General features: G+C 51.5%; 1 protein-coding gene across 10 annotated transcripts in view; it reads left to right on the forward strand.

Moving 5' to 3' along the window:
* The window catches only part of CXXC5 (CXXC finger protein 5), a 101759-nt gene that overhangs the window by 76228 nt on the left and 8676 nt on the right, over nucleotides 1-16855 (forward strand). For 8 of the 10 annotated variants that reach the window (XM_073356037.1, XM_073356036.1, XM_073356035.1 and 5 more), the window contains one exon: nucleotides 11364-12343. In XM_073356037.1, the coding sequence (XP_073212138.1) occupies nucleotides 11552-12343 (792 nt within the window). In that variant the 5' untranslated portion in view covers nucleotides 11364-11551. Of the gene's footprint in view, nucleotides 1-4929; nucleotides 4951-10600; nucleotides 10677-11363; nucleotides 12344-16855 lie in introns of those variants that run through there. The other 2 variants (XM_073356041.1, XM_073356039.1) reach the window with 2 other exon arrangements.

The following is a 16855-nucleotide window of genomic DNA, read 5'->3' on the forward strand; positions in this document are numbered from 1 at the left end:
CCCACCCCAGAGCCCGTACCCCGAGCCAGAGCCCCCTCTCGCATCCCAACCCACTGCCTCAGCCTGGGGCCCCCTCCCGCACTATGAACTCCTCATTTCTGGCCCCACCCCAGAGCCCACACCCCCAGCTGGAGCCCTCACCCCTCCCACACTCCAGCCCCCTGAGCCAGCCCAGTGAAAATGAGTGAGTGGGTGAGGATGGGAGAGAGCGAGCGATGGAGGGAGGGGGGATGGAGTGAGCGGCGGCAGGGCCTCAGTGCAGGAGTGGGGCCTCAGAGAAGGGGCGGAGCAAGGGTGTTCAGTTTTGTACAATTAGAAAGTTGGCAACCCTACCACTAAGCCTGACTTCCCAAGCCCAGGTCATGACACTTTGGATAAGGAGAGTGATGTTGGATGGAAGTTTGGGGATAAGTGGAAAGCACTGTGATTTGGGCCATTCTAGCAGTGCCTGTCTTGGTCCTTACAGCCACATGTGTATCTCATGCCATGGGCAGCTCTCTGGACAAGTGGCCCTTGAAGGTGAAGTCACAGAGTAGAAATAATAATATCTAGCTCTTTCCATCCACAGATCTCTAAGTGAGGTAGGTAGCGTTAGCTCCCTGGTACAGATACCGGCCGCACAGGCAGGGCAAGTGTCTCACCCCAGTCACATAGGAGACCTGTGGAAGAACCAGGACTAGACCTCAAGTCAGCTGAATGCCTTGTCCCCTGTGTCATGCCACTTCCCAAATAATCCCTGCTGAGCAGTTTCATCTAGGGGTTAGCGCAGTTGAGACAGTTCTGCTGCGGGGTTCCTGCACCCCAAAGCTCGTGGGTGCTGGGTTCAGAGTTTTGATCTGGCCCATCGTAACAAGGAATTCCAGTCTGGCGTTGGGACCCCTCTCCGAGACTGTGGGTGTTTGGAGCCAGGGTTTTGGTTTGGGCCCAGAAAAGACTGACCTCTAATAAGCAAGAGGGGATTGCCAACAGAACTGGTTCCACTGATTGTGAATAAGATTATGGTGAGCCACTGCAAGATTCCCATTGACTGCATTGCCGCTCTGCTCCGGGATATCCTTTCTGAAAGCCAGGTCGTCTCCAGGCTGGATGTGAGCTGGCTCTGAGCAGCTGTGCCTTGCCCTCTGCTCCTCCCTCTCGCTCCTGAGTGCCTTTTCGCTTCCTCCAAGGAAGTTCTTATCTGGAGCCCCCAACCGCACTGATCTATCATCACTGCTTAGCCAGCATTGTTGCAAGGAATGCCACCTCCAGGGCCAAGTTCATCCCTAGAGTAAACCCCGTGACTCCACTTCTCTAACAGAGCTAAGCCAGACATGGAGTGCTGCAGAGACCTACAGCCCCTGAAATGCTCCAGACTAGGGAGGAGGTCTGTGTGGGGTCTCCAACCCCACCCCACCCTAGGTCTCCTCTCTCTAGCTGGGAAGGGCTTGTCCGTATACTGCAAGCCATAGACATGAGCACAGAGCAGCTCTGAATTGAGCAGCGCCCTCCCGTGTGCTTTGCAGCTATCCCCATCATGGCTGGAAGCATACGGTCACCCCCACCAAGCAGCAGGTGGCCATGGCCGTCCTTCCTTTCTCAGGAGCACAGGCTTAGGCAGCTCCTCTGGCTTCTGTAGTTTCTCTGCCTCACAGCAGAGTATGGGGGAGATTCCCCGACTCACAGCAATAAGCAGCAGCTGTGGGGCTTGAAGCTACACAACAGTGGCTTGCCTGCATGTGGGAGCTCTGATCTTGCGGCACCGTGGGGCGGAAGGTGTGTGATGGGACATCTGAGAAGAAAGCACTAGCTGGAATCAAACCGGGAGTAGGGGTGGGGGCTGGTCCGAGTGCTTTGAATCCAATATTGACAAGAGCAAAGGTGTAGGAATCCCCTCAGGCAGAGCATCCCTGGGACACATCCCTCCTGCACGGCTGTATGCGGTGGTGGTGAGTGCATGGGGAGAACCTGTCCCCAGGACTGGAGTAGGGCTTGGAGATGCCCCTTGGCTCCGGGCATTGTGTATCCCACCCATTTCTGGGGGACACAGCAACAGAAAACTCATGAAGCAGCATCACCCCGTAACCACTGCAGCCGCTCTGGCACCCAGCAAAGTCCCTGGCCAACCCCTGGCCAATTGATTTGTGTAGGAACATGTCCAAAGCCTCGTTACCCAGGTCAGCTTCCACAGGGCATGGGCACTGGAGAAGAACAGGGCAGGAGCAGTGGGGGGTGCAGAGGACGATGGGCAGAGGGATGGTGCTGAGGGATAGTAAAGAAAGTCACGTGGGGCAAGATCTGGGCATTGTGAGGGTAGGGACATGGAAAAGTGAGGGAGATTTCATGGAGTGATGGGTGGGGGGTATTGGAGTAGATTTGGGGGTGGGGGTGAGGGATATTGCAGCAGTTTTTGGGGACGGGGTATTTGAGCAGATTCAGGAGGATTCTGGAGCAGTTTCTGGGGGATGGGATGGAGAAAACATGCTTTGCGGTTTTTTGTTTGATCTGATGGTGAAGGAAAAAGGAACCAATGTGCAGGGCACCTGGTGGAACGGCTCCCTCTCTCCCTGGGGGCAGACTGCCAAGGGCTGGCACATCACCGTTAACGGCGGGGAGCCCCATCTGAATGCTGCCCAGCCTGCGGTTTGTGTGGTTGCGTTTTCGGGCTGTTTCTGTGACGGTGCTGTGGTCTCACAGCTCCCACTCAGTCCCCTCTGGGTTGTGTTGTGTCTTGGCAAAGGGTGGGCTGCCCCCTCAGTTAGGCAGCAAAGCCTTCCCCAGGAAGTGCTCATTGTGCAGAGCCCATGCTTCCCTTCTGCCCCCTCTCAGCTGCGAGTAGCTGCCTCTCACTGATCCAGCGCAGGGTGCAGGGCTCCAGGAAGGGATGCTGAGCTAGTGCCGAGTGGCCTCAAAATCAGTCACCTCTGCCTTCTTTGTGCTTCCTTCCTTCTGCCAGCTGCTTGCTCCTGTGGCCAAGCACCAGGCTAAGGGCTTGGCAGGATAATCTCAAGGGGTCTCAGTAACTTATAAAGCTCTTACCTCCTCACCATAGACATACTAAATCTTTGGAAGCTTGAAATTGAAATGTTTCCTTATCAGCCACCTTTTATCTTCATTACATACGTGTTGGTTTGTTATTGTAGGGTTGCCTGCCTGAGTGCTAGGGCTGTGTGCGCTGATTTGTTGTTGTAGGGTTGCCTGGTGCTGTGTGCACTGGTTTGTTATTGTAGGGTTGCCGGTCTGAGTGCTGGGGCTGTGTGCACTGGCTTGTTGTTGTAGCGTTGCTGGTCTGGGTACTTGGACTGTGTGCACTGGTTTGTTGTTATAGGGTTTGCCTGGTGCTGTGTGCACCGGTTTGTTGTTGTAAGGTTGCTGGCCTGAGTGCTGGGGCTGTGTGAGCTGGTTTGTTTTTGTAGGGTTGCTGGATCACATGAGGTGGCATGTTTTTAAGTTCCCTGTGTTGGCTTTCAGACGTGGCTGGGAGCCACTGTGCTGTGCGCATTGGCCTGGCTCTCACTGAGGCGCTGCCCATGTGTCCCTTGGATCACTGCACTGTCGCTCGCTGTTGCAGGGTTGCCCGTGGCTGGATGAGTTGTGCACAGTGTCCGGCTGCATGGCTGGCTTGTTTGCCATTGCAGGATAATCTCGGGGGAAGCAGGGAGGACGGGGAGTGGGCAATAGAATAACAGCACCAAAGCATTTGGGCTAAAACAGGAACCCCAGGAGCTGCCTGACCTTTTCAAACAGCTCTAAATCTGATAGGGTCAATCTGGGCCCTCCCGACCTTGACAGCGTCCCCTTTAACCCTGGCATCTTTCCAGCCTGCTAAGCTGCCGTGTATAAAGACCTGAATGAATGGGTGTGTCACATGACACTTAATGCTCTGGCTGAAACTAAGCACCTTCTGACGGAGCCCAGATGACACGCTGTGCCCGGTGAATTGTCGGGGGGGGGGATGGGTGGCAGGGGGGTGCATGTCTTCTTCCGTTATAGAATTATTTGCTAATTAAGGTCCATTATTGCAAAGAGAGGAGTAGGGTCGTGAAAAAAGCCAGCAACAAGGCACTGTGGTGTAAGAAAGGGGGTGCACAGGCCAGCACAGAGCAGTGACCATAGGAGAGCCTCTAATGCTCCTTGGGGTTTGACATCCCCTCAGGAAGTGGGGATGGGCCCCCACAAAGTTGACACACACAGAGTGTGGCCTGTGCCTGGGCAGTTCCCAGCGCCTGCAGGGAATCGCATAGCGCTCCGCCCACTTGGTTCTCTGCTGGATCGGGGCCGTCAGCTTGACACTTAGATGTAGCCTGGAAAGTCCTGAGCCCCCTCCCTTCCTTTATCCAGCTGCCCCTCTCCTGCCCGGTGCCTGTGAGAGCCCTGCCCCCAAAACGCTCCCCTCGCCCATCACAGCTCTCGTCTCCCTGGCCGGGAGGGCTGGACAGGACTCCCTGTTGGCGCTGTAACTCAGATGGCCAGAGGAGTCGCTGCAGAGGCCCCTTTGTTTCCCAGACACACTCCTTAGTTCGGCTGCCAGCCTAAAGGCCAGTCTCTTGTGGTCAGCAAGCCAGCTGCCTCAGACACTCCTGCCGCTTACAGTGCCTGGACCGGCTTCCTGACTGCGACAAGAGCTGCCATTGAGTTTGTCGCTGTCTTTGTTTTCCTCCCTCTCTACCTCTCCTTCTAGTCTGCTCTCTCTTCTTTCTTTCTTTCTTTCTTTCTTTCTTTCTTTCTTTCTTTCTTTCTTTCTTTCTTTCTTTCTTTCTTTCTTTCTTTCTTTCCCTCCCCATCCTGGTTCTTATATCTCCCCTTCCAATATCTTTCCTCTCCCATTGTGGATTAGCCACTGCTGGGTGGTTTTTGTTTTGTTTTTTTTAAAGCTCTAAGGGCTTATCTCCCCAGGAAAGCTATTCTGGAAGAAGGTAGGGTGTGGATTTCAAGTGGCATAGTTATTCCTGAATGTGTGGACAAGCCCTGAAGGTTGGTTTTGGTGCTGGGGGAGCAGAGGAAATGGGACAGTGGTCATGTGTGAGAAGATGGGCAGCAGCAGGCGAGCTGGGAGGTGGGGAGGCTGTAGGGGAAGGAGCTGCAATAGTCAAGGCTGTAAACAACGGGGTCACCATCACTGACAACCTCAGGAGAAGTCAACTGATGCAAAGACCCTGAGACAGAGGGGTCCAGTCCTACCCATCTCAGACAGGCTGCATTACTATGGAGCTGGCCAGGGCTAGACTGGATGCTCAGCTATCAGGGATAATGAAACCTGTCCCATCACAATCCACTCAGAGAGGCTAAATGACCTACCAGAAGTCTCTCCCCGCCTGCCATTATCTCCTCCAGCCGTCATGTGTCTCCTCTCCTTCCCCATTGTTTTTACTGGGCAAGAGGGACTTATGGTTCTTGCTCCAGTCAGGTTGGTGCCTCTAGGTAACCACTTCTCCTTCCCCACAGGATACATCTGTATTGAGCCTTGCAGTGTCTTCTGCCACAAAGGGCCCTCCAAGAAGTGCCCATCAAGAAAGCAGGTCGCAAAAGGGGTTGCCTCACTGAGCCATGCATGGCTTACACCCAACCCAAGAGCTGAATGGGGTCAGATGAAACCCGCGTAGGAGATGTGAATGGGCCCACTGAAGCTGTGCACGCACACGCGCATACCCACACGTGCAAGTACACATGAGATGGGGCCATTGTCTTTGACCAGGAGCAGATCCCATGCTTGGAGAGGCCGGATTCTCACTCCCCGATGTGATCTCACAACAGCTTAGATGCCAGTAAACCCCCTCCAATCTAGCTGTCCTTTGTAAAACCATTTATGATCAGCACCTAAAATCATTCCCTAATTTCATGCTGTGTAATGACCATCCCTTATCAAAAGATACTGTGGTGTTGTCCTGGAACAGATGGGCTCACTGACTTCAGGGTTACGCTAGTGTAACTCCATTTACTTGTGTGGAGTTACTTCTCATTCACACCGGTATTACTAAGATCAGATCACTGCTGTTAGCCATAGTGCAGATGTTTTCAACTGTGGTTCAGGGACCCCTTGGGGTCCGCAGACTATGTCTAAAATGTCCAAAGGGGTCAGCACCTCCATTTGAAAGTTTTTAGGGGTCCGCAAATGAAAAAAAGGTTGAAAACCATTGCTGTAGCATTTGGGCCATTACCACTGCCCATGAGAGAGGATCTGCCTTTGTATATAACTGATGGAGACACATACTGACCAGCGGGTAGCTATATAGAGACATACAAGACTGAGAAGAATGGGAGCTATTAGGGTGCTGGCTGGGATAGTGTTTTTTGATTATGTTGACATGACATGGTAATGAGTGTTGGTCAATATTGATCAGCCGTAAGCTGTATTCAGTGACCTAGAGATGCAAATTTCCATATCCTATAATCAACCCTTCCCCATAGGGCATCCATTTCATTCTTTGAATGTATAATATTTACCCTGATTGGTCCGAACGACAGAGAACTTGAGATCTCTATTTTCACATGGGTGTCTTCCCTTTCCATGATGAATGTTGTAACCCTGACACTTCCTAGCAAACAAAACATTGAGGCACGATTCAGAGGAAATGTCAGGAGCGCCGAAAAGTGCCTGAGCAAAGTCGTTTACAACTGAAACTTCTGGCGATTGCAAATGAGCCGGAAATGTGAGCTGAGCATGCCAGTAAAACCAGGCCTTATTCAGTGCTCTGCACAGTCTCTGCAGATTTCTGTCTAGGCAGCATGTCTGTGGTCCTGAGCAGGCTTCCCGAATGTGGACACAAGAAAGAACATCTTGGGTTTTCCTTTTCCTTTACTACATTAGGCCTGTTGAGATCAGAATCCCCAGATTGAGTTTAATGACAAGTTCCTAAAACCCACGTTCCTGATTGTGCAGGGTTGTTAATAATCCCGTCCCGATGTTAGCCCTCGAGTCCTCGCCAAATTGCAAGCTGGGTAATTACATTCTACCTCCCTATGTTACCCCTCCAGTTCCAAGTGGAGGTGGGGCTCATGCTCGCTTCTGGGGCTGAACTGTTGCACAGTGTTGCAACACCTGCCACTTTCCACCCCAGAGGTGGCTGCCTATAGAGAAGAAGCTGCTTAATTGGCTGCTGGACAACCTGTTATCCCAATTACAGAGCCATCCTAATTATCCGAAGACATCCCGCTTCTAAGCTCAGCAGGGGTTGTAGCCACCGGATTGTGCGAGCTCTGAAGCGCCTAAGCTCCACTCCTGTTCCCGGGGAGCTCAGAAGCCCAGCAGGGACCGGGGGTGCTGGGGGAGCAATCCATTTTATATTCCGTGGGAGCATCTGCCTCCCAGATAAACAGCGGTGCTAACAGCCAGCCCTGCTCACTGGGAGGAAATCAACTCCCTTGGCGGTAGAAGTCCCGACTGCCCATCAGAACTGGCATGTACTGCATGTAGACAGCTGTATATTGCATACAGCTTCCGTGGGCCAAATCAGCTCAGTCAAGTCAGGGCTGTAGCAGGCCCTGGGTGCTCCCAAGCAGGGACGGTTGTGCTGCATAGGCAGGGCAAGGGTGCAGAGAGACTGGCATGGGTGCTATGGCAGCATCCTCAAATTACCCCATGGGGCAGGGGAAGGATCTGGGGCTAGTGCCAATCTGCAGTCATGTGGATGCAATCCACCTCCTGTGTTTGGTAGGGGTGCCACCCTCACTTTGCAGAGTCCCCTGCACAAGGCCTGTTCGTGTGGGATTTGCAATGGGGGGAAGAAGATCTGAGCTGCCAGTCTGCCAGTTCTTTGGGCACCTTTAGGATGAAGGGCCCTGTATAACTATTCCGTGGGGCTAGCGTTATGGGGCTTGATCTTTGCATGTAGCCCTTAGCACTGATTCAGAGAGGCCATAAGTGGCTCTGCGCCCCCTGGTGCCCGTGCTGGATTTGTCTGTCCCTGTTTGGCTGCGCCCGCCACGTTGGCTTCTGTTTCCAGTGTGATAGCCAGGCTGCTCCTGGTGTGTTGATTTATGTGGGGGTTGCCACCGCTTGCTCCTAGTGAGCCCTGTTTGTGACCCCCAGGCTGCAGAGATGCATGGATGCACTTGAAATTGTAACACATGAGAGCTGAAGAAGGGTAGGAACATTTCTCTCATCAGTCGATCCATTTCCCTTACCTGGCTGAGCTGGGAGATCTTCCCTTTCCTCCAACGTGATCTCCCAGCACGCTGATTTTGCCATGAGGAGATACCCCCCCCTCCGCTCCCCTGATCATTCCCCTTCCCCATAGGGTATCTGCGGAGCCTGCCACAGCACCCAGCTCATGCTGGTCTCTCTGCACCCTCTCTCTGCCTGTGCAGCAAACTGTCCCTGTTCGGGCACCTCCGAGGCCTCCCACGACCCTTCAGACTCAGCTGATTGGGGCCCTGAGAATGTCGAGCTTGGGTGAGAGTTACAGGCCGGGTGCTAGCCGCTCAGCACGTAGGTGTGCAAAACAAGTGTGACTTCCACACCAAGGGGGTGGCGGAGGGAAGGGCAGCAGGAAAAGCAGTAACAGGAGGGTGTAAGATAAGGAGGCTGGGTGACTTTATCTCACATCCTCTTGTTAGATGCTTTTCCTGCTTCGCTCCCCTCTGGGCCCCTGCCATGCCAGTTACAGGCGTTTTTGCAATAAAGGTGTGACACCCCAGAGTGCTGCTGGAGAGAGACTTGCCTGGGACCCGCTGACTCCAGCGGCGGCAGTTATGGCTTTGCACGCTGACTCAGTGACAGATTGGTGCGAGATACCCTACTTCATCCCTTACTTGCATCTTCTCACCATCTTTTAGGTCACTGCTGACTTTGGCCCATAGATTACCATGGGAGCTGCACCGGTTTACCTGAGCTGGTCCTGTCATTGCTGCAGCAGTGCTAATATCCTACATCTCAGCCTTCTCCATATCTCAGGCCCACCCCTTCCAGCTAGCCAGGATCCCCCTCCCATTTACTAACATGGGGGGTGAGAGGAACAGGGCAGCCACAATGCCCTGACCCCTGTTTGTGACCGCCAGGCTGAACGGCTACATAGCTGCCCGCTACATTACAATATGCAAGCGCTGAAGAAAGGGATAATAGTACAGTGGTCGGACCATTTCACTCATGAGTCAAGGCATTTCCCTTATTAGGGTGAGATGGGACCTCTTCCCTTTCCTCCAGTATGGTCTCCCAGCGCACTGATCTTGCCAGGAGGAGATACAGATTCCACTTTAGAGCTTGCACCGCCGTGTCTGTGTGCCTGTGTGTTGGCAGAGAGGTCATGTAATGTGGGAAGACTGTATGATCCCGTATTTGCAAGCCTCTTCTCTTTAATTACAGCAGGCCTGAGGAGAGATTTAAACACTCTGTAGCTGGGTCAGGCCATGCAGTCATATTGAATAAGACATTTGCTGCAGAACACCTAGAAGAAAGGGAGGAATGACGGATAGACAAGAGCAGCGAGGAGCATGCCAACGAGATAACGCAGCTGTCACTCTTGGCGCTGGGAATAATCAGGGCTTGTTGGTTTAAAGCAGAGAAGATGCCACATTGTGACGCCAAGTGGGCTGGGCTGGGCGGGTTTGTGAGGCTCAGACCCTGAGACAGTGATGGGGGTGGGGGAGGGGCCTTGTCAGAGCAGGGGCGTAGCCACAGGTGCACCTGGGTGGGCCATGGCCCATCCACTTAGCATCCATGCCCACCCCCGCAGCCCCGGCTCTGCTCCGGCCCCAGCGCTTACCCCCCTCCATCCGTCCGGCGCTTCAGCCAGGGAACGGGGTTGGGAGCTTGTCCCGCTCCACTCTCCCACCCAGCGCTCCAGCCCAGGAGTGGGGTCGGGGCGCAGGGGCTTGGCACTGGAGCACCTCCTCCCATTCTCCTCCAGCTGGGCGCCTGGCGGGTGAGTGCTTTGACTTGTACCTGCTGTGGTATTGCAGTGACCCGGACACGGGCACTACCCAGGGGAGGCCACCCTTCAGGAAACGTACCCGGGCGCTCAATGCTGAGGGTAGCAGTACCAGGACTTCCTTACACAGCAAGGAGGGACTCAGCTGGAGGCAGTGGGGCTACACTGGCGTACGTGAGATCAGAATCCAGCCCATTTGGGCCATAGGAAGCTTCTCCGATTGTCTTTGCTGTTTGCAGACTTGTTCACTATAGTGGGGTTTTCAAACTTTATTGCACTGTGACCCACTTCTGACAACAAATATTACTACAAAACCCCAGGCCAGGGGACCGAAGCCTGAGCCTGCCCGAGCCCCACCACCCCAGGTGGGGGGCCAAACCCCTGTTACCCCAGGCAGGGGGCCTGTAATCTGAGATCCACCACCAAGGGCTGAAGCCCTCAGGCTTCGGCTTTAGCCCTGGGCCCCAGCAAGTCTAACACCAGCCCTGGTGACCCCATTAAAATGGGGTTGTGACCCACTTTGGGGTCCCGACCCACAGTTTGAGGACCACTTCACTAGCGGGATTACACCAGCTCAGTGCAGGCCAAACCTCTGGGTTCTGATATGCAGCACGGAGAGGGACGTTCTCATCACAGGGGATGGTCTCGTCACTTTCCTCTCTGACTCCCAAGGCAAGTGTTCATTCTCTAAAAGAAGAAGAAGAAGAAGCAGCAATCCCCACTGCAGCTCCAGGAACTCCTCGAGCAGCAGCCATGCTCAGGCAGCGATTGAGGACACGAGAGGGAGACAGGCCAGAAACACAGACTGACCCATTTAGTTGCTGCCCGAGCTGGGTGAGACAAGGGAAAATGAATCCGCATAAATGGGGAAAGCAGATTAGATTGCCGGGGCCTGGTTCTTTTCTCACACCAGCTGTACCCTAGTGCAATGCCATTGGGCCAGTCCCTGGCTCTGATCCAACAACCTCAAGCCTGGCATTAAGAGAAATCTGTCTGCCTGGGTGTGTGGCTAGGAAAAAGGGGGCATGGACAAGATGCCACTGTGTCTGACGGATCCTCAGCTTCAGGGATGGCTGCTGGGGATGTGGGAAGGAAATAGATTCAATGGTGCTCTAGGGACCAGGCAGGCAGCCCCAGAATCAGGGCAGCACAAAGGTGACTTAAAGACTCTCCTCACTTTACGGACCTGTGCCGAACACGGCTCAGCCGGAGCAGAGGCTCTGGGCCTCTGGCTTTGGTGGGGTTCCTCCTCATTTCCGCCAGTGGGAAACGGGAATCAAGTCCTTGGAGCATTAGCAATTCAGGGCGCTGCTAGTCAGCCAGGCCAGGCCATTCCTTTGAAACTCATGATGGTGACTCTTTAAATGTGACGGCGTAGGCTAACTGATCCCAGTCTAGGTCCATGCCCTGCCAGTTCATTGTTATTGGAGCTGAGGCTTTCATTGCAGGGAGCCGGAGAGCGGCTTTGGAAAGCACGGTCGCTTGTGCCACTGCTAACTGTCTATTGTTTTCTACTTCCAGAGCCGTATGTTTTGTACCAGCACCGCAGATGATGACCCTGCACTGACCTTGCCCTGAAGACCCCTGCAGCAGCGTTGGAAGGATTCCCCCGTTGATTATAATTATTTCATTTTTTGGTGGTTGGTTGGTTAGTTGCCGCTGCGAGTGGGGTTTGGTTTTTTGGTTTGGTTCTGGTTTTTTTTAACACCATGTCTAATCCTGGTGCCCCTCAAGACGCTGGTAACAAGCCCAACATGTTGGACAGAAATAACCCAGAGGACTCGCAGCCCCCTGTTAACTCCGAGAGGAGGAACAAAAGTGGGATCATAAGTGAACCTTTGAACAAAAGTCTTAAGAAATCGCGTCCACTCTCCCATTACTCCACCTTCAGCAGCAGCAGCTCGGTAAGCGAACATTCAGAGAAAGGAACCTCCTTAGCTAATGGCAATGAAGCCACAACTGTGGATAAAAGTCACTCTACCTCAAAGCACAAAAATATCTCTAGTATGCTGAGCAAATCAGACAGGGCGTCAGAAATCTCATCAGAAGGACAGATCAGCCTACAACAGTTTGCTCAGTCTACAGATATGCTCAAAAGAGTGGTACAGGAGCACATTCCTTTACCAAATGACCACGGGACTGGTATCTCTGATATGGAAGCGGTCTCAGCTGCAGAGACAATGAACAGCCCTTCTGATTTTCCTTACCTGGGGGCTTTTCCCATAAACCCAGGCCTTTTCATTATGACCCCTGCTGGCGTGTTTCTGGCAGAGAGCGCGCTCCATATGGCTGGCTTGGCAGAGTACCCAATGCAGAATGAATTGGCATCTGCCATCAATTCTGGGAAAAAGAAACGGAAAAGATGTGGCATGTGCCCTCCATGCCGAAGACGGATAAACTGCGAGCAGTGCAGCAGTTGTAGGAATCGCAAAACTGGCCACCAGATTTGCAAATTCCGAAAATGTGAGGAACTCAAAAAGAAGCCGTCTGCAGCGCTGGAGGTAACTGGCTGTAGTCCGACATCCTAACCTTTCTCTTGGTCTGCTGTCCTTTGGATGTTGATAGAGATGATAAAATCCCGGGGCTTTTTCCTTCTTAACAATTCCTGCCTTTAGCAACACACAAATTGTCAGCGTTCCCCCCCCCCCATGCTGATCGACTGTATTCTGATTAGTAATTAGCAGTAATATCACCTGAAATAGGTCTTGCCATGATGATTACAACCCTCAGTAGATTTGTATCCTTTTTATTGACTCCTGTAGGGGCTTTTGAGTTTTAATACCCCTTTCTTGTATAACAGGGGAGTGTCTCACAATTGCACCTGCCAGCTAGCTAGCCATTGCTTAGTACAATTCCTGAGCCAGTAAGTGAATCATGGGATGAGGGCCTGATCCAAAGCCTACTGAAGTCAGTGGTCTGTGGACAGCAGTGGGTTTTGGATCAGGCCCTGAATTCTAGGCTTTTCAGGGCAGGTCTCAAGGTCACTCTGGTAGTCATTATCAATCTGTTAAACCTGTTTTTTCAAACTGGTGTTCCACTGTAAGTCATTAGTTTGCCCCTTGTTCTGAAAGGGAAGAAACAGGCTGTGGTTAATTCCTGTGAAAATGACTGTGCTGTGTGCAAATTGTTAGGGGATGAGCTCTTGAAAGTTGGTGTGATCAACTGGGGAATGGCCACTTCATTTGGGAAACATGTCCAGTACTGAGACAACCTAAGCTTACCTAGGGCTAGATTCTGAGTTTGAGGACACCAATATGAATCCATTGAAGAAAGAAGAGTTACTCCAGATATACAGTAGTGTCACTGGGAATGGAATCTGACCCCTGATCTTTCCTTTTTTTATGTCTGGAATGTGGGCCTGGTCCAATAGGCTTCCTCAGTGTCCAGTTCCAGAGCGTGCTGGGTGTCTCCTGGGAGCTGCTGCGAGCCAGCAGAATCAAGTGAGCATCCCGGGTGCTCTGCTCCTTTCAGGATTGGGTCCTTAATTTTTACTTGGGCAAACACTCTTTAAGATCACTGGGAGTTTAGTCTGAGTAAGGACTGCAGGATTTGGTGCTAGAAAAGAGCTGCCCCAACATATCCCGCTGGTTTGTGAAGCTGATTCCTGATCGAGTGTTAGTGCAGGGCAGATGGGTTATTAATCTGGAGCCCATATGCCAGGCAGTGGGGATTGAGTTATCAGACATGCCTGAAATTCAACCAGAGCCTTGTGGAGCAAGATCAGAACTCAGTTGTTCTCAGTAAACTTCAGCTTAAATTATGTGAAAAGTTAGGCATGAGTTAGGAGCATACAGTGCCTCTGAGCATATTTCAGGCGTGAGATGGCAAGGAACTACTATGCTTTATTATTAACGCCAACATGTGTGCATCTATTCACTACTTCATCCATCCCTTCAATGAGGAAAGATCAATAAAATTGGGGGTTGGGGGAATCCCTGGCGTAGGCATTTTATATCATCAGACGCTCTTCCCATAAATCTATCTCTGTATTTTGGCTTTTTAAAATAAAATCTCCTAGCCATGGATTGACCAGGGCTTCTGAAGTTCAGCTGTGGAAGGACAGTTCACCCGCTGTCTGCCTGAATTTTCTCGCTTGAATTTAAAATCCCAGAAGACCTGTTGTTTGGAAACATTCTGTTGACCAGAGATGTTTTCTGATCCCCATGTGTTAGTTTTGTTGTGGTAGAGATGTGTGTAGCGCTTTATAAAGCCCGAGCACAAAAGCGATGTAGGTAGCAACAAAAGCAAACCTTTGCATGTCAAGGATACAACCTTGACCTGGATGAGCTGTGCGGATACGAGGGAACTGAATCTCCCCGCTGTTTCTTGAGCAGAAATGGCTCAAGTGTGAGTCAGTGTTTTGTGCTAGGACTAGTGACCACACTTGGCTGGGCTGAGTCCTCTGAACAAGGTCCTCTGTATTATTCCATTTAATTCATGGTCAATTTTTGGTAGCTTGACCACCGCTTAGGCTGTGTGCCTTCCTCCTCCTGCTGAAGATTGCTCCTGTGAAGCCAACAAAGGTTAAAAACACCTCGGCCTCAGTTGAGGCAGCAAGATGTTGTACCAGGTTGCAAGGGTATTATGCAACCTCTGACGTCTTCTGAAGGAGAGAACTTACTGTTTTCTTAGCCACATTCTAAGTTTTCAATTAGCATCAGATCTGAATGAATAGTGAAGGGGAAAAAAATCTATTTGGGTGGCAGGGGTATGAGGGGACTGGTGTCTTTCAAAAACCGCTGTATTGCTAAATTATATTCTTGTTCTAATTTGCTGAGTCAGTGATCTGGAAAAAGGGAGAGGGGGAAAAAAAAGTTCATCTTTTCTGAAGAGTCCTAAAGCAGGTCAATTGATTCCATAGCTCACATTAGGTTGAAGAGGGTTTTCTTCCTGCAATATGAGTTAAATATGGAAGTTAAATTGCATGGGGAGCCCTTTGAACGCCCACCCGTTTGATTTGTTTCCTGTTCTACAGCTGACTGGGAAATCGGAGTCACTGGAATCGGGCTTTTAATTTATGATTTGGGACCTCTGAGTGGATGGGTCACTTTCCTTTCTGAGTGAATTTGGAATAACACATAGGTGTAGGACAGGTGACTCAACAGGAATCCCAGATGTGGATAGGTGCATAGGCAGAAATGGATTGATAGCTGTTATTGGCTCTAAAGTTTCAGGTAAGATTCCATCCTTTGGAGAACTAAGGAACTTACAGTCACCAAAATAGGGCGAAACCTCAAATACTGTACATTTATGGCCACTCTTTCCATGAGATCGCCCCAGAAACTGCATTCTCATTCACACTGCCTATCTAGTTTTCAGTCCATATGCGTAGGTAGGTGAAGACAGGGTGGCAGACTGTGAGCTGCCGGCCAGTGGGAGATGCAGTTCTCATGTGCTTTAAGGCGATCCAGTGCATTCTTCCACTCACTGGAGCCTGGTGGTGCTGAGGGCTGTGTACACAATAGAACTCAACCTCTTCTGAAATGTTCATTGTTTGTCTCTTTCCTGATGAAAATATCCTCCTCTTAGACTTTGTCGTCTCCATAATGTGAGACAAATTTGGGAAGTCACCAGTGTTTCGACACAATTTATTGGTGATTAAACCTTCACCAACTTCACCTATCACCGTTGGCCGAAGCACTGCAACAAATTCACGCAACATCACTGTGTTCTACTCAGTTTCTTGGCTCAATAGCGCCCCCTGGAGATGGTCATGGCTCCTGTTTTGAGAGCAGAGGTATTGCTGATGGTCTCTGTTCCTCCATTGCTGGTGATGACTAGACAAGGAAGTGTTGTCCTGACGTTATTCTTGTGTGGCTTCAAAAATCTCTCAAGAGCCATACTTCCTCCCTTTCTGAGCTAGCTGGGCAAACACTGGAGAACAATATTCACATACGCTCATTTGAACGAACTCTGTGAATCCAGTTCAACGGCATCCATGACATTCCGTATTAATTTTTGATGACCTTTGGGCTCCTCCCCCTTGTACAATTGTACAAGAATGAGTGTGGAAGGTTCAGGTCTCTTGTGAATACAAGTGCAAATATGTGGCCATTTTAAAATCTCTTTCAGGTGCCTCTTCTGTGATGCAAAAGGTTCTGTTATCCAATGGGAGAACAGAAACAAGATCATGTGGCCTAGATGACCATTCACACATGCCAAAGGGCAAATAGAGCGAGAGAGTGAAGCGTTAGAGATCAGCCCATTGCCTGGTATACGTTCGTTTGCAGTAGTGTTCAAACAGCTCTGAATAACAACCAGTCCAGCTCAATGCCTGGTGCACACAGGTCTGATTCACTGCGACCTGAAGTGAGTGGGGCTCTGCCCAGGCACTGGCTTGCTCAGTAGATGAGTCTAAGCACTTACGTGACTCATTCATCATCTTCCTTCTCTATACAGAGCCCCATCCTGAGAGGGGTTGAGTACGTGCTTAGCACACACAACTACCGTGGAGAGTCAGAGGTGCTCGGCACCTGTCCGGATTGGGTCCATAGTCTCTTATAACCTTTCCAGACTCATCTTTGACCTGGGACTTCTTAATTGTCCTGAACTTTCTAGCACCTGTATTCCTCCAAACAAAGACCTGAATCGGCCTTTCAGATCGGCATGTCTGGCCCCTGGTTCAGCATTATCAGCGGAGCTGTTCCTCAGAGCAGGCTGAGTGCTGGAGGTGAGGGAGGCCCCTGGGATCTTGGCACTTGAGGTACCTCCCCTGCCCGTGTAGAAACCTGGGTCTGCTGTGCACTGGGAGTGTGTCCATGTACCATGGGTCAGCGTGGCTGTGCACTGCTGGGCTTCAATTCAGGCAGTGCCCTGAGCCCTTAGGAACGAGGCAACGCAGGGCATGGACAGAAAGCTATGTTTAAAGGTGTATCCTCACTCAGAGACACTCGATCTTCCTGGCTACATACCATCTCTGGCCCCCGTGACTCCTCTTGATTGCACTGGTGTCCCCAGCAGCATAAGGCCTATGTGGGGTGTCAGTGAAAGTCAGTCCCACGCGGGGGTTCATG

Source organism: Lepidochelys kempii, chromosome 8, assembly GCF_965140265.1.
Source record: "Lepidochelys kempii isolate rLepKem1 chromosome 8, rLepKem1.hap2, whole genome shotgun sequence".
Lineage (NCBI taxonomy): Eukaryota > Metazoa > Chordata > Testudines > Cheloniidae > Lepidochelys > Lepidochelys kempii.